At 39.6% G+C, this 23,781-nt stretch overlaps 1 protein-coding gene across 3 annotated transcripts in view; it reads left to right on the forward strand.

The window, feature by feature from the left end:
• The window catches only part of LOC143345738 (terminal nucleotidyltransferase 5C), a 148,042-nt gene that overhangs the window by 119,950 nt on the left and 4,311 nt on the right, over positions 1 to 23,781 (forward strand). Inside the window, exon 1 of one of the 3 annotated variants that reach the window (XM_076773113.1) lies at positions 21,147 to 21,358. The exons of the other annotated variants lie outside the window; for them this stretch is intronic. Within the exon in view, the coding sequence (XP_076629228.1) occupies positions 21,356 to 21,358 (3 nt within the window). The 5' untranslated portion in view covers positions 21,147 to 21,355. Of the gene's footprint in view, positions 1 to 21,146; positions 21,359 to 23,781 lie in introns of those variants that run through there. 3 annotated transcript variants of the gene reach the window in all.

Genomic DNA, 23,781 nt, shown 5'->3' on the forward strand with positions numbered 1-23,781 from the left:
ATTCTATCGATAGTCTCATGAACTACTTAAAAATCAGACTATTTAGTGAATCTAGTAAAAATTATAATTTTTCAGTCATACGATGCAAAATGTAGAACAAAAGTAGCTGATTTGAAACAGAATTCTATCGACAGTCTTATGAACTACTTCAAAATCAGACTATTTAGTAAATTTAGTAAAAATTACAATTTTTCAGACATAGGATGCAAAATATAGAGCAAAAGTATCTAATATGAAACAGAATTCTATCGATAGTCTCATGAACTACTTAAAAATCAGACTATTTAGTGAATCTAGTAAGAATTACAATTTTTCAGTCATACGATGCAAAATGTAGAACAAAAGTATCTAATATGAAACAGAATTCTATCAACAGTCTCATGAACTACTTAAAAATTAGACTATCCAGTAAATCTAGTAAAAATTATAATTTTTCAATCAGTTCCAACACAATACCATTTAATTCAAAATGATTCGCTTTCCATTATTTCGCAAGAAAGTTAGAATCGCTGATAGGTTTATTCAAATAAACTGACAATTATTTCGAATGACGTTTAACATATTATTTTAACGATCGCGTTTCGAACACTTAATTTCAATAATGCCCGAGTTATGTCGCGAACCGCCCACACCAACCGATGCAACAGACGCTGGAGAGGAAGTTTTTCTGGTAGGCCTGGTGTGTCTCGAACGTTTCGTCGTCGGCTGGTTGCACGCTAAGAAGCACCCACGCCAGTCATTATTGAGATTGAACAAGGTGTACACCGATTCACCGCGATCGAATACATCGTCCCATTATCCCTGGCGATAGTTAGCTGGTGCGTCGGAAGCTTCGAGATCGTTCGAGGGCCTCGACGCGAAGTTTGCTTTGGAACGGTCGGTTCCACGAGAGCGTCGTTCGTGGAAAAAAGCACCCACGCTGGTCGTTACTGAAATTGAACGGGTGTTTCTAAATCGCGTGCTATCCGTCCGGGCTCGTACGCGACTCGATGTCGCCTACGTGCAATTATCGTCGCGATTGTTGTCGCGTTGCGTGCATTTTCGGACTGCATAATCCTCGTATCCCACCGAGCGCTTTCCCCATTCTTTCTCCGTTCCATTTTCTATCGCGTCGAACCGCAAATTCGTGCGTATTTTCTCCGAGCATAAATCATTCCAGTGGAATTTCCGCGATGGAAATAGTTTCCACGTGTCTGAGAAAAACGAGGAATGGTCGTCGAAGTTAATAAATTCTCCGTTCAAAAAATCAAAATAAATAACGAGAAACGTGAAACGGATTTTGTATGTACGATGATTAGAAAATTACAGGAACTTACACAGAAAATATTCTGATTGAAACTGGCTTTGGTTGCTGTTTATTGTGCAGCCTGAAAAGCATTTAACACTTTGACTGCCACGTCACCCATATATGGTATTGCTGCCTATAACTCTCGCAATTTTTAATATTTTTTGATGAAAAAAATACTGTACACACCTATGAGACAAATAAATATATCTGCAAAATGTCATTGCAAAACAACCTACCTGTCGTTAAAAAAAAAATCACGAAGAAAGGCAGAAGAAATGACAACCTAGACAGCAATACTCCCTTAACAGTGGAACTAAAACAATTCTCAAGTTGAAATATTAAAGAAAATAAATTGTAATAAGCTTCGTAAATTTTAATGGGGTTACGTAAGTAACTACCAGGACAACTTTTAAGTTTACAATTGTTTAAAATCAATGTTTTGGTCTCGTAAACATTTTCAGGATTTCAGACTGGCAGTAAACGTGTTAAAACGCATGAAAATGTTCCTGGAACGTTTCAGAAGCGCAGTCTCCAGGGGATGCAGTCGTAATCCTCGCGTGTGGAGTCCAGTTTGGGAAATTTGCAGTTCTTGAAAGTTCCTGGTAGCGAATTCGTCCCTGGAGCCACGATTCGAGCAAATTCTGTTCATCGATGGCTCCTGGAATTTAATTCAATTTACAAATAGCACTTTGTTAACCGTGTAACGATAACTCGAAACTGTTCCAGAGAAAGATCGATCGTAGGTTGCTCAGAAGGGTAACACACCATTTTAGAGGAGTTTTAATAGTAGCTCGTTTTCTACGAACACTACTAGTTAGACGCCTCTCAAATACAAATAAAAATAATATTAGGTTCCCGTTGAAGTCTCATCCGTCCGTAAACATAATAACCGTAGAACTAAAGTTTCGAAAGAAAGTTCTACTCGGAGTCGAACTATACGTTTGCCAGAAGAACTATGTAGAGTTCGTTCGTTATAAAAGTTTTCGCATTAAATTGAAACTGGCAAGGCAGCGAGTTGTGTTCGACGTCTTGGATACTCGAACAATTTCGTTCGATTGTTGCAGTATCGACGAGAAACGACGAATCGAAAATAGTCGACCCATCTTACGAGTAATTTAGAGAGGCCCGTAGAAAATATTTTACGAGCAAATCGAATAGAAAGTAAAAACCTGTTCGAATAGTTCGTAAAACGGGTCGACGTTCGAGTGAACACTTCCTAATAGTTCGATCGGTGTCTCGCGGGTATCGGAGTTTCCTAAACGTTCGTCGTTCGCGTTTAAGTGCGAAGTTTCGCGGGCTAGGAGCGTCATTTATTATATAAAATCGCACCTACGACGTGGTTATGGATTTTCCATACTTACGCGGGTATAACGTTGGGTACATAAAATTTACAATATTCCTAGCGTGTCGTTCCCGTTCGTCGTATTTTACCAACTAAAGCTCGCTTCATCCTTGGCGCGCGTACAGACCGCGAATAAATTATTTAAACCGTACGTGACGGGGTGAATACGGGGCTTGTATGATTTCCACGATTGATGCTGTAGAAGAGAACAAAGGGGGGGGGGGGGGGTTGTATCGACGTTCAACGCTAACGCGAAACGAACCTCGAACGTGGAAATGAAATTTCCTGAGAACGGCTGGGAGAATCGAACAAACGAATCCGCTCGCTCGACGTCACTGTTTTCGAACGTTTTAAACCGCCGGAGGGTTGGAACCACTTTATCACGCGTTCCGTACTTCCCAGGTTTCTTTAGGAGAATTTCAATTTTTTATGTGGGTCACTGGTGGATCCCCGGGTCGAAAAAGATATCTACGTGTTTCGAATAAGAGCGAAATTCGAAAAGAAACAAAGATATAATGATTTAAATAGCAGTATATTTCACAATTTTTGGGGTGAAAAATTCTCATTTTTATCGCAAGTCGCATGTTAAAATAAAGACATCAACAAAATTATCGTAAAATATTGAATAAGAGTGAAATTGGAGGAGAAACGTAGATATAACAATTTAAATAGTATATTTCACAATTTTTGGGGTGAAAAATTCTAATTTTTATTGCAAGTCACATGCTAAAAAGAAATAAAGACGTCAACAAAATTATCGTAAAATATTGAATGAGAGTAAAATTCGAGAAGAAACGTAGATTTAAATAGCAGTATATTTTACAATTTTTGAGGTGAAAAATTCTAATTTTTATCGCAAGTTACATGTTAAAATAAAAACGTCAACAAAATTATCGTAAAATATTGTAACATTTTACTGTCAGTATAGCAGAGCTTGTGAACATGATAGAAAGACGAATTTTCCAGTCTTGTACGAGTGTTTATTCCAACGTTTCGATCCACGAATTCTTTATTATTGAGTATGTATCAAAAACTCGATGTTTGCAGGCACAATTTGCAGGCTGCCTTTTTCTCGAGCAAAAATTGTTTCGTTAGAAACAGAAGCCGATCGCGAATGCGAAGTCACGCGATACGAAAGAGGAGGTGCCTGTTAGCCTAAACTCGGCTGTGCACATTTACACAACTCCGGCATATGCGTGTACGTACTATGAATCTCTTGCATACCCACACCAGCGAGCGATAATCTACTTGCAGAGCCTCTAGTTTCCGGGTTATACAGTCCTGAGAATTCTTGGTCCGTAAGATTCCAAGGTATTGCGTATTAAGTTACGTTAGCCGTCTTCGAGCGAGCTGCGAATACGTTTCGACGTTTAAAAAGCCAAGTGTGGCGTTTATGTAGCTTCTGTGGACCGTCGATGATCGTTGGAATAATCGTAAATGCGTTTTAATTGACTCTACGTTCGAAGGAATCCAATTAAAAATCCTGGTGCAATTTTACGAGAGAATTTTATAGATTTTTTGCTGCACGATGTTCTATTTAACTACTCTGGAAAGTCCACGGTGCAAACGTTGTTAACATTTGATATAAATTGTATTTAAAAATGATACTCAAATATTATGATGTTTGAAATATCAAAGAAACACTCTCGATCCATTGATCGCCAGTTCTTCCGACCCTCAATTGCGATCCGAATGCAAGTGGTTTAGCAGTATCATAGGGGGAAAAACACAGTCCATAGACCGCGAAAGTTCTTTGACGAACGGTCGCGAAGGATCGAGAATCGATCCTTCTGGATATCGCGTGAGTATATTTACGGTGAGCGTCGCGGCGCGCGGGGCAGTGCTAAGCGAGGTTCGATAGCGAGCGGTAGTCGACGCGCGAAAATTCAAGTGCGCGTACAGAAGTGCAGGACAAACAGTTTTAATAACGATATGGTTGCTTTGGATCGATCGTTTCGTTCCGAACGCAGTACCTTTCCGATTCTTGGATAAACCGATTCGGCCATTTTACGGAAAATGAATATAGATTCTCAAGAAAGCACTGCAGTAGAATGCCTCCTTAAAGGATCAGACCATCAAGCTATCAGATCATCTTAGCTTTTTTTCACTGCAGAAATAGCTTGTAAATGTACGGATCAAAGTTTTAAATTCGTTTGAAAAATTTTTTGTGAACCTTTCATTAAAAATTGTAGTATTCCTCAACCAAACAAACAAAATAAACAGTTTAGGATCTACGTAATATAGTACACTCTCAGTCGCTATTTTATTGAAGAAAATCGCAGATATAATTTGTGTGTACAAAATAAAATTTTGTGGAGAAAGTGTTCCCTGTTTCTCGGGAATAAATTACCAAGAATGTGATAAAATTTGATGAAAGTGATCCAAACGATAGTTGCGAGCCTGGAAGGAAATACCAGGTGAAAAACTGCAAAAGACCTTTCATTAAAAATTGTAGTATTCCTCAACCAAACAAACAAAATAAACAGTTTAGGATCTACGTAATATAGTACACTCTCAGTCGCTATTTTATTGAAGAAAATCGAAGATATAATTTGTGTGTACAAAATAAAAAAGTGTTCCCTGATGCGAATAAATTGCCAAGAATGTGATAAAATTTGATGAAAGTGATCCAGACGATAGTTGGGAACCTGGAAGGAAACATTGTGTGAAAAATAGCAAAAAACCTTTCATTAAAATTTTTAATATTCCTTAACTAAACGAACAGAGTAAACAGTCCAGAATCTACGTAATATAGTACACTCTCAGTCGCTATTTTATTGAAGAAAATCGAAGATATAATTTGTGTGTACAAAATAAAAAAGTGTTCCCTGTTGCGAATAAATTGCCACGAATGTGATAAAATTTGATGAAAGTGATCCAGACGATAGTTGGGTGCCTGGAGGAAGGGATATTCCGATGGAAGAAACGTTGAAATCCTGAATCGACACCGGGCGAAAGACGGCAAAAGACCAGGCACGTATCGTGGCCGCTCGGGCCTATAGATAAGCTCGGAGGCAGAAAATTGATAAATAATTGATCGCGCATCGACGCGCTAAAGAATTTAAACCGTCCGTTCGGCACGGATATAGGCGGCCAACGGAGCCGTTGCATAAAGCGCCATTTGTTGGCCTACATTCTACCCGCGGAGGGGAATATTATTCCGTCGTTGCTCCGTGGAAAATTGCCGGCTCGTGCGGATTTCTGCGATGGTCGGCACCGCGCTCATCTTGTTCGATCATTGCGCAACCGGAGGGGGCGAGAAAACGGTTTAATGTCGACGGTGAATCGTGACTCGTCCATCGACGGCATCGATCCCCCGCGCCTATGCACCCGGAAACAAACTCGCAGTTCGACTCGACCCAGAGGAAATCCAACGACACGATCCAAACAACGTTAACCCTTGATTTTACCATTTATCGGTGAAATCGACTTCTTCGAAATTGATCGAGCAAACGAAAATTAAGAATCCCATTGGGGGGGGACTTCGTTTTGGGGAAAAATGCACTCGAAAATTGGTACAACAATTTTTATTTGTATCCCTTTGCACCCCTATTTTCAAGTCCAAATCAAAGAAATGTTATACACTTGAAAATTACAAAATACATCGATAGATATCTAATTGAATTTCTTTAAATTGCCCTAATTTTTAGTTAACGTAACGCTTGAAAGCTTTGGGAGCTGCTGGTAACAAAATTGAAATATTATACGGAGTGCAAAGGGATATACAATCACTATCGTACGATAGAACATCACGAAATACTAAACGTAAACACATAATTAAAATCACACGTTTCGTTTACAGTATGGTAAAAGAAAAGTTGCGAAGAAATTTTCTAGTTTATCCATGCATAATGAAAGGTTCGTTACTTGAAATTATAAATTGTATAATTGAAGTAATACGATGTTCCATTGACTTGTTTATCTTGTACTCATAAATTAACGAGAGACGATCGAATCTAAACATTTAATTTTCGCAACGAAGGGGATCCGATGGTCTGTTTATCTGAAATGCTTACCAGAGACGGACAGTTGCATATAATTGCCGCAACCGACGGTAGTTTCTAAAGGACTATGACCAAATAAATAAATTCCTGTCGCTGTCGTTTCGCCGCGCGAATAATTTGCGTAGACGCGACAAATTGCACGACGCTCGAAAGTAGCAACACGCGACACGCTTGTACAGCGAAAGGTTGATTTGCTGCTCGGTCGACGGCAGACCAACGACCATCGAAATATTACGCAATGCGTTTTCAATGGGCAACGAGGGTCCTCGACGATGAGCAACTCGCTACCAAACGAACGAGTTCAACGAAAGCATCGTTTTTCGTTAAATATTCCCCTTTCAAGCCCACCCCATTTCACACAAATTTCTACGGTCGTTACCATGTGCATTTATAGTCGATTTGATGAGATCTGTACATATACCTTCTCTTATATCGTCTTAAATACTTATTTTTGTTGCATGTATTATATTTAAAAATATTTTACCCTTTCAGTATTTTGGACTTGTCCAGATCTGTATACCTTCTTTTTGATCGTCTTAGATATTTATTTTCGTTGCATATATTACATTTAAAAGTGTTAATTTTACCCTTTTGATGTTTTAAACTTCACCTGATTTCACCTGATTTATCGTATCCGAACGCTTGAAATATTCTGGCGATTGTAGCCCGTCACCCAGCTGATTTTGGCACAGAGAACTCGCGCTCTCGCGTTTTTCGATAGATCTGTGTTGTACTCGCGACAACTTTCTTACACAAAAGCGACCGGTCGACCAAAGAAACCAGAACATACGTGCACAGAGTGATCGAGACCGGAGGAACAAATAGTTCTTCGAATAAAGAACGTATTATTACCTAATAAGAATGTGCAGAAGTGAACGTGGTATACTTCAATTAACGAAAAATGTTTCGACCGCCTAATACGGGGCTTCGGTTTTCACTAAAAGACATCCAAAAGAATTGCAACCCGGCACTTGGCGTCGCTGGAATCCCTTGATGGCGTGAAAGTAACTGTTCAGAGATTCCACGTCGTGGCAAATTCTTACTCGGATTGGACGAAAATTCTTTCGAAAATCTCGAATCGGGGAATTAATCTCAACTTTTCTCGTTGCAAACGCGACGTAGGAGCCTTTTACTTATCAACGTTTCCTCGTGTTGTATTCTAGAATTAACAAAAATATGAAGAAATCTTTTTAAAATTAACTAAAATTAATTTTTGCTCGCCAGCTCTCCTAGTCGTCACAGATTATCGTTTATTCCAATCCTCAAGAAGATCTTTAAATAAATAAAAATTAAATAACGACGAAATGGCAAAAGGAGAACATGTGTTTCAGACTAAGTTTTGTAAATTTCAAAGAGAAGTTGGAAGGGGATAGGGAGATTTATTTGTGAATGGATCCAATATGAGTATCACAAGTGGTTCACTGAGAGTTTTCGAGATTCGGGTAGTTTCTGTGAGCATCAAAGCTAGCTAACTACTGAGAGATTTGTGTATGGATGCTTTGTGATCAACTGGAGAAATGGGTGTTCTCTCTCGAGAATAACGCGAAATGGGGTCCGACGGAAACGGACAGCGTGCTGTTAAAGCGGAATTATGACGGTAATAAACCGTTTACCGGTGCTTGGCTTCTCAGTCGGTGTTCCTGATTATCTTCGCCACGCTGTGCAGTCGACCAGTTCGCGTCGAGATTTCATTCCGCAGCATTTTAATTGAATATCGAGAATCGTAGAGTGTGCTTTGCATGATATATTTCCCGATCTTGTAACTGGCGCACCGCGAGAACCGTCTCGGATGAAATGTTCTTTATGAATAATGTGCTGGTAAATCGAGAACCCGAGATCCTTATAATCGGTTCGGAATTAATTAACCTCTCTCGACGGATACGAGTCGCGTTTCACTGATCTGTTTACATTGATATTAACGTCGATTATTTTCTATTGGATACTCGCTGGATATACGTAACAAATTAATATAGTTCGTCTAGCGAGATTAGTTAATTTTATTCAGTGGGAGCACTAAATAGTTATTATTTAGGTTAGGGGAGAATGCATATCTTATCGAGAGAACCATTTTGAACAACTTTTAGTTCTAAAATAATTAGCAGTTGCCTTTAGTATAATTTAAAGTGGGCTTTAGCATTAAATCTATAGAAAGTTGTGTTTTGAAAGATATCTTTCTCTTTTGTGTCGCATATTTGTTCTTAAAGCATGAATTTTAAGAATCTGTACAAAAATATTCAATACGAGTTTTGTTTCAAGTCGATACCGCAGTTAATTCCGGAGGAAACAATTATTTACGAAAAAATGGCATAGTAATTATGCAAACATCCCCTATACAAATTTAGATTGATTTTCAATTAAATAACAAATTTATAATCCAATTTTATCGCACACTAGTCGTATAATCAATAGGAGTTGCAGAAACTTCTTTTAATATGTAGTGTCAAAGTAAATTGCAAAATAAACATAGAAGATAGCAAAAATTATAGTAGATGATATGGTCATTAGGTAGAGGATGAAAAGCCCTTTAAAATGAGCGTTTGTACGAGTGGATAGCTTTATTAGTTCCTGAGATATGACAGTTTTAATTTCAAGTCGATGCGATGGCTAGTTACGGAGATATAAGGGTCCGAAGTTTGTTTACGTTTTTGATGCGCTCGCGCGAGTTCATTCATCCCCCGCGCGCGTAGATAGTACACAGTGCGTAGTAAATTCTTGGAAATACTACGGAACTGGGTCACGCCAGTCACGTTCGTGGGGTAGGTCAGCACGACGCACGAGCGAGAGAGAGGTCCGACGCGCTAGACGGAGACAGCGATAGTCGAATTAAAAAAATTACCTTTTACATAAATTACGATATCTCGAAAACGGGAAGTCCGATCGACAAAAACCAAAAACCATTTCAAAGAGGAAGCTTTGTCGCCGCTAACAATGGCTCAATAATGGAGAAAGTACTAATAATTTCGAAACTGCAAGTAATTAAAGTTTTAGTAATTTCAATGCGCGTTGGTAGTCCGTTTTAACACGGGGAGCGCCATAAGAGAATTTTTTTAAAATTACCTATTTACATAAATTGCGATATCTCGAAAACGGAAAGTCGGATCGACAAAAACCAAAAACCACTTTAAAGGGGAGGCTTTGCCGCTTCTAACAATGCCTTAATTATTAATAAAACGCTAATAGTATCGGAACTACAAGTAATTAAAGTTTTAGTAATTTCAATACGCGTTCGTAGCCCGTTTTAACACGGGAAGCGCCATAAGAGAATTTCTTTAAAATTACCTATTTACATAAATTACGATATCTCGAAAACGGAAAGTCGGATCGACAAAAACCAAAAACCACTTTAAAGGGGAGGCCTTGCCGCTTCCAACAGTGGTTCAATTATTCATAAAACACCAGTAGTTTCGGAACTGCACGCATTTAAAATTTATGTATTTTTAATGAGCATTGTTAGACTATTCTAAGACAATGAAAACTGAAGATTTTCTCATTTCATGTTTGCTATACATATATTTCTTATTTACATCGGAAGTTAACTAGAATTTGATACCAAATTTTGTCCAGTCTTTTACAAAAAAGTATAAATATAAATAAATGTAGGTTTAGTGTTAATCGTTATATCATTTACTTTTAATCGTTCCTCGATATCTCGGGTACTATCGATTTTATCGAAAATTTTCATATGTAGAAAAAGTTTCCATGTTTTATTTGCAACAATTTTTGTCCTATGCATTTTCGATGTAAGAATGGCCGCAAGCGGAGGGTCGCGTATTTTGTGGGCAACCGTTGCGGCATCCATCGAAAAAGTTTCAATCACTGTTACAGTTATTAAGTGCTATCGTTCGGAAGTTTGAAACGACGCCACTTGGCTTTGAAACTTTGTAGCCTCCCCCGGCGGCCACATCGATGCTTTATTTTAATTACGATCGAGTCTCGATAATTTGTAATTAACGATCGCTCGTCACGCCCGGCTAGATTCCACCACGCGTAGAACAAGTACTCCTTTAATTAGCGAAGAAACAAAAATTACCATATTCATTACCCGCCTGCGATGCTCCGTTTTACAAATTATGCTCGTTAATGTTTATCCCGGCAACCGTTCGTTCTGACCACCCACATGACCGGAAGAATGTATCAGTATATCGCGACACACTAATAATCCGCGTTTCTATGAAACTAGCAATGAATTTTTAATGAAAACCAAGGCCTCGATAATACTCATACGTCGTGTTAAACTGTTTTCAAAAGTCTCGAATGTTTCAAGCGTCCAAAAAACGTTCAAATTCTTGAGTCTTCGGTCTTCCACGAAAATTATAAATCCCATTTCGAAGCAATTAAAATCCCCGAGTATGTCGAAAACAACTAGAAAGTCTCGAAACGTCGAAAATATCCGGCTCGTGCGAGCCTTGAGGCTAAAATTCTTCATTGTACAGTAAAATCGGTTACTGTCTAATATTATTCGAAGCGGTTCGAAGCTTGCGTCACGTATTGGAAATGATTCAAAGTGTCTCGACCCCATCGTTACGGGATAAGTAGACGAAGTTCGCGTGCAGAGTCGACACACCTACTCGAAATTTACAAGTGCCAACGGTCCTTCGCTATAATTCACCGCGGAAGCTCGTTGGAATGCTCGCTATAATTTTCGCGAGTGCGTGCCAAAATCTGAGTCACACGCTGACTATTAGCGGTCTGACGTCGCGAACGGTACCCGAGAAGGTGAATAGAGCCGAACACCCGGTTATCTAGACAGGGGAAGGGACAAGTTGTTGGCCAGACTCATCGGTACACTACCGTATCCAGTTCACTCTTCAAACTAAACTGTCTTCGTGTCTATACTACAATACTTCCTAATTGCATAATAAAATTGCATAGTTATTGGTAGACTGCAAATTAATCAAATGGGAGTTTTGTATAATAAAATTATATTTTAGTAGATAGAGATTTATTAGTAGCCTGCAGATTAATGAAATGGTACCGTTGTACAATAATATTACGTGTTTATTAGTAGACTGCAAATAAATGAAATGGGAGCTTTGCATAATAAAATTGCATATTTATTAGTAGACTGCAGATTAATCAAATGGGAGTTTTGTATAATAACATTGCATTTTAGTAGATAGAGATTTATTAGTAGCCTGTAGATTAATGAAATGGTAACGTTGTACAATAAAATTGCATATTTACTAGTAAACTGCAGATTAATGGAATAGGAGCTTTGTACAGGATTATTTCAACCCCTAAATACAGGGTGTTCGGCCACTTCTGAGAAAAGTTTTAATAGAAAGATTCTAGAGGCCAAAATAAGACGAAAATCAAGAATACCAATTTGTTAATGGAGACTTCGTTAAAAAGTTATTAACAATTAAATTCAAAAATTTCAAACCTTTCTGGAAAAATTATTTTCAGTTGCAAGGATAAATTACAATAATTTTTAGTCATTAGACATACCCCCGAAATCCTACCCACTTTCGAGAAAAAATTTCGAGATGTGAAATTTTTCGACGGAAAAAAAAAATTTCAAATCGTTCTGGAAAAATTATTTCCAGTTTCAGGGGTCAATTACAATCATTTTTGGTCATTAGACATACCTCCGAAATCCTACCCACTTTCGAGAAAAAAATTCGAGATGTGAAATTTTTCGACAAAATTAAAAAATTTCAAATCGTTTTGGAAAAATTATTTCCAGTTTCGGGGGTCAATTACAATAATTTTTGGTCATTAGACATACTCCCGAAATTCTACTCACTTTCGAGAAAAAAATTCGAGATGTGAAATTTTTCGACGGAAAAAAAAAATTTCAAATCATTCTGGAAAAATTATTTTCGATTGCAGAGGTCAATTACAATCATTTTTGGTCATTAGACATACCCCCGAAATCCTACCCACTTTCGAGAAAAAAATTCGAGATGTGAAATTTTTCGACAAAATTAAAAAATTTCAAATCGTTTTGGAAAAATTATTTCCAGTTTCAGGGGTCAATTACAATCATGTTTTCTAAATAGACATACCCCCGAAATCTTGCGCATTTTCGAGAAAAAAATTCAGTACGAGTGGAACTTTAAACGTTAATAACTTTTTAACGAAGCCTCGATGAACAAATTGATATTCTTGATTTTCGTCTTATTTTGGCCTCTAGAATCCCCCATTACAATTTTTTCCAGGGGTGACCGAACACCCAGTATAATAAATTTTACTTTATTTCTAGTATTTTTACATATTAAGTGCATTCTGTATTTTTTTGAGAATTAAAATCTCCCATGAATGCATAAACATCCGCAGTGTGTGTATTAGTTACGCAACGTCGATCAAAGCACAAAGGTAGATGATGAATTTTTACTTTCGTGGTCATGCAATGATACTTTAATAACAGTTTGTGGGGCTCGCGTGGTTAGAGCATCGTTTCTTTGAATTTTCCCGACAAAGATGGCGAGGGTATTAGGACGATCGCGTGTCTGAATAATCGACACTCCACCCTCCGTACTCTGTAGTCCTCCTGGAGTCACCCTCGTCGTTCCTCTGTCGAACGAAACAGAGTCGTTACACGAATTGCGTCCACGTTGCGACAAACTCAGTCGACCAGAGTGCAGTTCGTCGAGTGCACTTGGCGATACATGGGACCACAAGGATGTATGCACTGTCGTTCATAAGTACTCGTGAAAGCGTGCTCTCAGCCATAGGAAGAACGCTGTACGCGCTACGGTGTTATCTCAATCCCAAATATTTGCCTATAATTTCTGCACTTTGAGTTTAGGGGATACAGTGGATATAAGAAACTTTTTAAACGAAATTTCATCCAAATTTTAAGTCGCTGACTCTCGAATACTCTAAACGTATTGAGATATTGTAAAAACAAATCTAGACAGATTTTATAGAAACGAAATGATCGAGAATTGAAAATGGAACAGTCTGTATGGTCTGTTGGTATTCACCAACCACACAGACCTGTAAGTATCTATAAGAGCGTCGTCTAAGGCGAAACTAGAACCGTTAAGTAATAGGAAGCTCCATTATTAATCTGAAAAAGTTTCGCTGGACTTCTTGTACATGATTAAAAGTACCGAGGCAGGGGATACATTATTAAAAAATCATTCGAGGGGGAACTTATCGACGTCAGAACTTGGAAAAGTGTTTGGTGGTTCGATCCATCTGTTCCACATCGCGATGTCGTGCCCTCGAGCCTATCTACGCGAAGCTTACTCGTAAAATAATAAGGTATCGCATATTTTTAGTCTATTTAAATACAATGCGTAAAATCTAAACCAAGAAGATGCATTCTACTAACAACTTAATTGCTAAGAACGATATTAAAACTGGGATTTAAGGTAACGAAAAGTAAAACTCGTTCCCCTCGTTAACATATTCACGAGCTGCGAACAAACGAGGCCTAATTGAATATTATCAAACGCACGTAGCATCCGACAAGCAGTAATTAATGGACAGCGTTGCTTCAAGTTCGAGTTTTACGCGAGTTTACTTTTACTCGCGCCTTTCTTTCCGCGTAGACATTTGGATAAATATTCGTTATCGACGAATAAAATACTCTCGATTTCTGGATAAAATTCCCCCCCAACTCTGGCCGCGTCGCGTGCGTTGCATTAATTTTCCACGAGCTTGGATGTTAGTTATCCGACGCTTCAGGCTTGTCACCCGTGAAACGGGTATTACGCGGAATTAATCTTTCGCGTTTCTTTGTGTCGCCTGCCATTATTCCGGGAAACGCAATTTCAGTGCTCGCGCACTTGACTCCGCTCGTACAAATGACGTAAGGCGATTCAGAAAGAGGACTAAAGAGGTAACGAGTTTATTCTGGCCGTCGTTTCGAGGACGATTACGCGGATTAAATTGTCCAATATTCGCGAACGTCGATCGCGAAACGCCTCGAATGAACTAGATGAAATGTTAACTCTAAAGCTTTCCGGAAGTCGATAGACACTTAGAGGCCTAATCGAGTGGTCGAATCGCTCGCGGAGTACTTAGAAGCGCTATTTAGCGTCGACCAGGCTCGTGTACGCGTGCTGTTTACGACTTCCGGGGTCCAAAGACGCGTCGAACGATCTAGAAACGTTTCTGTGTGCTCGCGATGCATGCATTCGCGTAAATTAAATAAACGATCTCCGGACAGGTAGTCGTAAGATTCTAATTGCGACGAATGCACGGTAGAAGACCTTCGTTCGATCGTTAGACACGACTTTACGATCGTTAATGATACGCCTGTGCGTTCGTCCTCTGCAAGAAAGTTGCAACGATCTTGAATCGGTGCGTAATAAATAATGATACGTCGCGCGACACTGTAATCGTTCTATTATTCGGTGGATCGGGTGCACGAGCACGGAGTTTCTATTTTTCCAGAGCGGCGTACGCGTAACTTTCATTTCAGCCGCCGAAGAAGATTGAATCAAACGAGGATCGAGAAGCAGGTGAAACGCTAACGCGTGGCCGTAGAAAAGCGAAACATTACGATTTCACGTACACTGTGAACCTGTATCTCCCCGGGTGCGTTCCCCCCCTTGCATCGCGGTTGCAATCATTCGTTGACCCGTGCAACCGGCTGCACTCGTCGACCAGCCGCGAACGTTTCCGGATGCGCGACGAGACTTCTCGGGTTTTCCGCATGCTTACCGTCGATCCGTACCGAGATTTCACTCGAGAATTAACCCCGTTTATGCCTCGCGTTCCACGCAGGGTGCTCCGAAAGTTGTTACGTAAAAAAGGGGAGTATTTTAACTCTGTCGAGTTTTGAGACCGTCTGCGACTGTCGAGCTGATTTTCATAATTTGTCATTTTTTTCTTGGTACCTTTGTTCTGTACAATTTAATTACAAGAGTTTGTCGGGGCTACGCTTTTAAACATTTCTAAAACTACAGAGAATTATGGTGTATGTATTTGTTCCAAAGAAATTGAAACGATAGTTGGAGAAATCTTGTAGGATCGTAGGATATTTTATTGTCACGTAAGACATTTCTTCAAGTATACAGGGTGTTCGGCCACCCCTTGGAAAATTTAATGAGAGATTCTGGAGGACAAAATAAGACGAAAATCAAGAATACTAATTTGTTGATGGAGGCTTCGTTAAAAAGTTATTCACGTTTAAAGTTCGACACGTATTGAATTTTTTTCTCGAAAGTGAGTAGGATTTTGGGGGTATGTCTAATGACCAAAAATGATTATAATTGACCCCCACAACTGGAAATAATTTTTTCAGAACGATTTGAAATTTTTTAATTTTGTCGAAAAATTTCACATCTCGAATTTTTTTCTCGAAACTGGGTAGGATTTTGGGGGTAGGTCTATTTATCAAAAATAATTGTAATTGACCCCTGCAACCGAAAATAATTTTTCCAGATCGATTTAAAATTTTTTAATTTTATCGGAAAATTTCACATCTCGAATTTTTTTCTCGAAAGTGGGTAGGATTTCGGGGGTATGTCTAATGACCAAAAATGATTGTAATTGACCCCTGCAATCGAAAATAATTTTTCCAGATCGATTTGAAATTTTTTTTTCGCCGAAAATTTTACCCCGTCGATTTTTCTTAAAAATTTGTTTTTAGTTTACTATTCAGTACTTTTAGGTAATAAATGCTCGATTTTCAGCCAGTCGCTTTGCAACCCCCTAACCTTCGACGCTTACACAATTCCTGGAACAGTATTTTCTACCATAATCGATTGACAGACGATTATCCATCCCCCGATAGTATTTCTCCCACGTTGACTAATAGAGAAGAAGATAGCCTGGATACCTCCTTGGTAGAATAGCTAAAAATACCCGTACAGCGTGCAAGTTACTTACAAGGTATATTACATAGGGTGTCTCGCGATGTTCCAGCCAAACTGTGCCAGTAGAGACGAGACAAAAATGTAAAAAATGTCCAAAAGGTCCAAAAGTGGGTTAAAAAACACGTTTCCATCGACCAGAACAGTCGCCAAAATACGTTCTAAATCAGGGGTTGTCGACATCTCTAGAGTCGAGATTCTCGAATTCGAATTCGAATTTTATCGCAGCCTTTTTGTCTTCCCTTCGATGTCAACGCGGGAAATTTGAAAAATGGCGGTTCCATCGACACGCTATCGCGAGGTTAAAGAATGCAGCAATTACGCGACGTTGCATTTCGCGTTCGCCATGTTACGTAACCTGGAAGAGTTAACAGTCTCGGAACGAACGTGTCGCCAGAGTTCGAGTTAATTGTTAATGCAGCGTGACGCACGTCGACGTAAACAAGAAGCGATTACCCGATCGTCGCGCACCTGTCGAAAAGCTTCGGTTCCGTTTCCTGGACGTTCGATCGTACCCAGTTTCCGTTACGTTCACGGAAGGCCAGCTTCCTCATGAATATCGACGACGCGAGATTTCCTTGGGAATCTCGACGACTCCGTTTCGAGACACGTTGCAGCGAACATCTGCATTCGACGCGCGTTCAACGCTTTTTCCATCGTCCAGGCCGACCAACTACGTTCGTTTCGCCGATATTTCTCGTCCCCCGAGCGAAATCGTCGGCTTACGAGACTTCGTCGGTGCTTACGATACGTCGATGAGTCTCGTTAATGCGATAAATCTCGTACTACAGTTCCTGCGTATCGATCCAGCCGTGAAGATAGAATCCGAATCAGTTTTAAAGGGGCCCCTCGATAGACAATTATTACACCGACTATTTAATAGAAATTATTGGTAACGACAAGGAAGAATAGTCGAGATGTTAAGTGGAATGTAAATTATAATTTTAGTAAACTTCCAACTGTATCGATCGTTTCCGTAAAGAAACGTGAAATGTAAACAAAGTATTGGCAGGCCATATCATTGCTTTTAAATTACAATTTATTTTTTATGTTGGATGATAGATGGCTTCAGAGAGCTTTGCAGGATTGCAGAAGATTAATAGCTGCAAAAAAAATTGTTTATACTAACTCGTAAGAAACCGCCATCGCAAACGTTGCATGTATTATTAATACGTTGAATGTCAAGTTGATTTTCATAATTTATCATTTTTTTCTTGGTACCTTAATTACGAGTGTTTGTCGAGGCTACACTTTCAAACATTCGTCAGACTTCTGCGTAGCGTTATTCACATTTAAATAACATGTCTTAAACGTTATTATATTAACACCAGAACTACCGACACTTGGAGTATATTTACTTGTACCAAAGAAATTAAACCAAATTAAATATCTATTTATTCTCTTATAAAAAACTACAGTAAATTTTTTACAATTTTTATTAGGAATTACGAATGGACCATTTTGACCATTTTGGTAGTTCTAGTGCTAACAACAAAGGAATTTAACTTCATTTTTGATCTTGAGAGCCATTCAGGTAGACAAGGTTCGAGAGTTTTATCGCGTCGTATGAAATTTCTTTTTCCATATTTGGGAAACACGAGCTCGATCGCGAAGCAATCTATCAAAAGTTGTTCCCAAAAAATATGCCCAAAATAGTTCGAAACACGCGTTTCAGTACCAGGAATGCCATCGCGCGAGTAAACGTCATCCATCGTTTGTCCGCGTTCACGCGTTGTCGCGACGTGAAGCATCCCCCCACCTCTCACCCCGTATCGGGACATATTTTCGTCACTGGGTGAAATTACACGTCCGCGAGGAGCGTAAAAATAAAATCGTAGCCCCGCGTTGACGTGGGTTGACGACTGAGTATCGGGGTAGGCGAGATCGATAATACTTGTCGACCCTTCTCGTTGGTCCAGCCTCTGTTCCACCGACGCCCACGCGCCGCGTCGGTGGAAACACGCCACCCCCGAGACGAGAATCATCTACGTGGATGTACAGTGGATGAAACGGATGTGGCTGAACTCCTAGGGAGACGCTTAATTCTATTTGCCAGCGACGAAGGCGACTCTGTTCCGAGGCGACGACGATCAGCTGGTCTTTCTGAAATTTTCTGCCAACCTTTTCACTTCCTCCTGTATTTTCTTTCCATCTGCACGAAGTTTCACTTGTTGGGCAATATTTACGAAGAATGAACTCGAAGCTTACTTGGATCCTTGCAATCGTATTACGAGAAATTAATTTTATCGGTTTTAATTCACGGGGAAAAGTAGGACTGAGTCTGGATAGTTATCTTGAAAACTCTGGCCCAACGTAAACGTATATTGTTGAATTGATGTGACTGAGAAGCTCAGAAATGACTAGACTGTCACTTGGCAATCGATCTTATGACAAAAACGTGAAGTATGAGGGTGCAATATTGCATTAGACGTTCGTGTTGCAAGTAAATAGATTTATGGAAAAAAAAGATGGAAGATTGAGTCGTGCAAAAGTTGCCAAATACTTGGATCTTTGCAATGGCATTAGCTGAAGAGTAGGAAGAAAAGAAGGTGGAAGTTTGAGTGGTGCAAAATTTAATTTTATCGGTTTTAATTCACGAGGAAAAGTAGGATTGAGTCTGGATAGTTATCTTAGAACCCCTGACCCAACATAAACGTGACTGAGGAGCTCAGAAATAACTAGACATTTAAAAATTGATCTAATAACAAAAATGCAAAGTATGGGAATGTAATATTGCATTAGACGTTGCTGTTGCAATTTATAAAAAAAAAAGACGGAAGATGGAGTAGTGTAAAAGTTGACAAATACTGCGTTGCAACAAAATGACGCCTATGTTTGATCAACGGAAAGCTCGAGAGAGGCGCTGCTCCAGATCCGTCCTCTCTCCCCGCGTCTCGAACCACGTCGACTGCTCCAGTAGTTGCTATGACGTCAGACCGAGGAACGCGTGGGCGTCTCTGAATGAACACGCCAGCCGGGATAAGGTTATACGCGAGCGTATGGTCGATGGAACGAATACAGTGAACTCGCAAATTGAAAGAGGCGTGTGAAGGGTGCGCGTTTGGGCGTAGGAAGATAAAGAAGCCAAGGTCCCCCCTGGGCTACCATCTCAAACTGTTCAGCCAGCCAACCCACGCCGACCAATTCTATTCCTCTCGACAATATTCTAGTAGCGAATTTCTGAAAATTACAAAAATCGAGAATCGATCACCGCGATGCTCGTTGCGACGCGATTAGATTTGAACGTTGCTCTTAAGGGTTGAACGCAGTTGTAACATTTGTGGGAACGAGAATATTATTTTACATATTTCGTCTGTTCGTTGGTTCTTATATCAGTGACGAACACTTCGAATTTCGTGTAAATCAAAGAAAAAAATCGATATTTCAACTTCAAAATACTGCCATTTTCTTTCTGCCTGATGAATGGTTTTGGAGCAATTTTCCAGGCTAAATTATTAAAGCTTTCGTTTGCATTCTGTGTATAGCCACTAATACATCGCTCGAATCTTCATAAATGGGTAAAATGATTTTAAATACACCATCGAGAATGGTTTATATTTATAACTGCCCAAATTATTGCGTGCCTTTGCTTCGTCCATCTCTTGACTAATTTCCGTACTCGACATTTTCATCCCCCAACGTCACAATGTCACGGAACTTTGGCACTTAATTTCTGAATAGCATTAATTTCGAAAACAAAAATTGTAAGGATTGTCGAGGATTAACTGTATTATTTAATATTTAGTAAAACTATTTAACATAAAGAAACCATAAGCATAAAACTGTGACTCCTCTCGACTAACTATTTCAACTTAAGGGAGTATTGCTGTCTAGGCTGTCATTTCTTCGGCCTTTTTTTATGATTTTTTTTTAACGACAGGTAGGTTGCTTTGTAATGACATTTTGCAGATATATTTATTTGTCTTATAAGTGTGTACAGTATTTTTTTCATCAAAAAATATTAAAAATTGCGAGAGTTATAGCTTCGTGTTTGAAAAAACGCATTTAAACTGGTTTACATGATATTTCAAGATCTAGCAAACCGATTGACTTCTCTTTTTTTTTGAATTGACAGGATTTTGACTTCTCCCTAGTTCCTGCTATAACTACAACCTTCCTTATGAAGATACTTTAACCCCGTCTATTTCAAATTATCTGAAATCCTGGAAGCCCATTGGAACACCTTTTCCAGAAGAGCCATTAAATAAGAAGTTATAATTCCCACGATTTTTAATATTTCTCCATGAAAAAAATATTGTACATGCTTATAAGATGAATAAATATATCTACAAAGTCTCAGTACAAAACAGCCTATCTATCATTAAAAAAAAAAAATCACAAAAAGGGCCGTGAAATTGACAGTCTAGACAGCAATAATTCCTTAAACCTAAACACCTCACTCGATACCTACTCTAGCTTAGACTAAACATCATCGACGCCAACGGTCCCACGGTCCAAATACATACGTTTCTCACAAAATAAAGAAAAAAATCGATTTTTTGCCTGGTCCCCTCTTGGTTGCTGGTCGTACGCACCGGTTTGATACGGGTGACGTCGCGTAATCGGATTTACAACCCGCTAAATTCGTCCGGGTATCGCGTCGTCGATAGTATTGGTGGGCTTTGTGCTGCCCTCCTGGAGCACTCGCGACGCTGATGGTGCTGTCGCCACCGCCGCCGCCGCCGCCAGGCTGCTTTATACGCCTTTCACTCCGCTGGTCTCAGTTCGCTGCTGCCTCTCGCGAGCCGCGGATCTATCGGTCGGAGCTCGAGAACGCTTACCGTACATACTCGACGCAAATCCCCTCGCGAACGATTTCGCGATCGTTTCGATTTCGTTCCGAGTGTCTTTCCTTTTGTGAATTCTCGCGACTCTGGATCCCGCGTCTACGTTGGAGCACCGTGAATCGAGCCTGGGCCACTCGACGACTCCCGTCGAGTGCTTCTTCATGGTAAGCCTGCACAGAGAACGAAAGAGGGGCTCGTCGATGCCACGGATTGATTTCCACGCGCGCTGGACGCGTGCTCCACAGGTGGTGCGACTCCGTTCTTGTTTCCCTCGATCTGTCGCGATCACAGTGCTCCGTGGATCAGTGAAAGTTACGTGATTTCGTCCAGGTGAATCTCGTCGGTTCCGCGTCGTGAAATTAGAACAGTGCTGCATCTTGTGACGCCCTTCGAGCGATCAGTGTTCAATTTTTATCTGTTCGAGAATTGCAATTCGACCACTTGTAGAAAGATCCTTTTTGCTCGTAAATTTAGCTCCCTTGACCCCGTATCACTGTCGTTCGATTTAAATTGACGATTCTTTTCTTCCCATTAGCGTTCGACTATTCTTTGGTAATAGAAGCACACGTAAAAGATTCCTAAATACAGAACTCGAGGAAATAATTTCGAAGAGCATTAACTTTTATCGGTACCTCAAACAAAAGATTTCGTTTTGTCTTCGACCTTTGTTCCCGGCCTTCGTCGGAACGCGGCTAAAGCCAAATCAAAGGAACGGAACGCAATTTCTGCTGGTGATGCAAACAAAAGTGGATCAAAAACTAATCCCTGTCGCTACACGGGGACTAATAAAGATTGCAATTAATCGTCAGGTTACGCGACACGAGATTCTCGCCGATAATGATGTAACTCTTTTTTCAAAATTTCTCGATCGTTCAGTTTCGAGGACTTTTACTCCGATTTTCATCGCGCCAGCTGAGAGAACGAAACTTAGCGACGCGTGGACGCAATGTGTGACGCAATACGCCGTAATCGACGCGGCTGTTAGCTAATGAAGTTACCACGATCAGGTGTTGTCGTTCCCAAGTGCACGGTGAGAACTCGCGGGGAAAGAGCGATCGAGGTTTCGTTGTTTCGAGAATTTCACTCCCACGTCGCGGTCACCGTCCAACGTGGGCCAAATTCGCAGTAACAAATGAAACGTGACCACGGTTTTAGTTTCTCTAAAATAAAAATTGAACTATCGAATAGACTGTGCTAGGTCAGTCATACTCGTTAAATATTGATGCTCGTTTTTTGCGAGCATGAACGAACGAATAATTACGCGTTAGTCTTATTTGCATGGACGACTATACTGCGCTGGCTCGGATGGCAATCGAAAGAGTCGCGATATCGGATCACGAAGCGACGATAATTCGAGCATTATCGCGCTCGCGGTGAACTCTAACCTGCGTCCCGTGCACGTTTCTATGACTCATGTTGTTTTTCCACGCCGTTTTTCCGCGTCAGCTCGCGTCTCTGTTAAAAGAATCGTCGAGGACTCGGTACTCCCCCACGTTCGCGACGATAATGATCCAATTTCGAACGCAATCCGTCGCTGGAATAACGACTAACGAGGAACGTTATCGAACTGTCCGCCATCGATATTCTTCTCTTTGAAATACATACGTATTTTGATAACACTTTGACTGCCATGTCACCCGTACGTGGGTGACAGGATTTACCATTATGATACTAGAAAAATTAATTCTCAAATTAAGACGTTGAGGAAAATAAATATGAATGGAATTTATGAATTTTAATGAGGTCATGAAAATAAGTACTGAAAGAAATTTTAGATTAAGTAGCTTATAATGGTTTAAAAATTTTACTTTTGCAGAGTATTATACGGTTTTGATCTGGCAGTGAACGTTTTAAAAATCTAAGAGATACTTGCTGCTATGTCTATTAGAATTTTTCTTATTCTAAGAATGAAACACCGTGGAAATTTATTTTAGAAGAAACGTAGATTACTAAAGAATCAATCGAATACTGAATTTTAAGAATCTTTCTCCCCATTTCACGTAGCACGTAACTTTCAAAGCTCTTTCGTCAACGTGTTTTAAGCCAAGAGTATTTAAAGAAAGCATAATAAATATGAAAATTGGATGCAAGCCAATTTCGAGAATGAAAGTTAATACACTGTATTAAGAGAACGTAATGTAAACAGAAATATAATGATTATGAGTCACGATGATTAGGTCAGGCAATTTACTTAGAACGTTCCTGAATCTTTGATTTCAGCTCACAGTCGGTAATATTTTATAGGAAATATACAGGGTGTTCGGCCACCCCTCGGAAAATTTAATGAAAGATTCTAGAGGACAAACTAAGACGAAAATCAAGAATATCAATTTGTTGATGGAGGCTTTGTTAAAAAATTATTAACGTTTAAAGTTCCGCCCGTTCCGAATTTTTTGCTCGAAAATGCGCAGGATTTCGAGGGTATGTCTAATGACCAAAAATGCTTGTAATTGACCCCTCTAATTAAATATAATTTTTTTAGAATGATTTGAAAATTTTTTTCCCCGTCGAAAAATTTTACACCTTTTCGAATTTTTTTCTAGAAAGTGGGTACGATTTCGGGGGTATGTGTAATGACCAAAAATGC

Source organism: Colletes latitarsis, chromosome 9 (assembly GCF_051014445.1).
Source record: "Colletes latitarsis isolate SP2378_abdomen chromosome 9, iyColLati1, whole genome shotgun sequence".
Taxonomy (NCBI): Eukaryota; Metazoa; Arthropoda; class Insecta; order Hymenoptera; family Colletidae; genus Colletes; species Colletes latitarsis.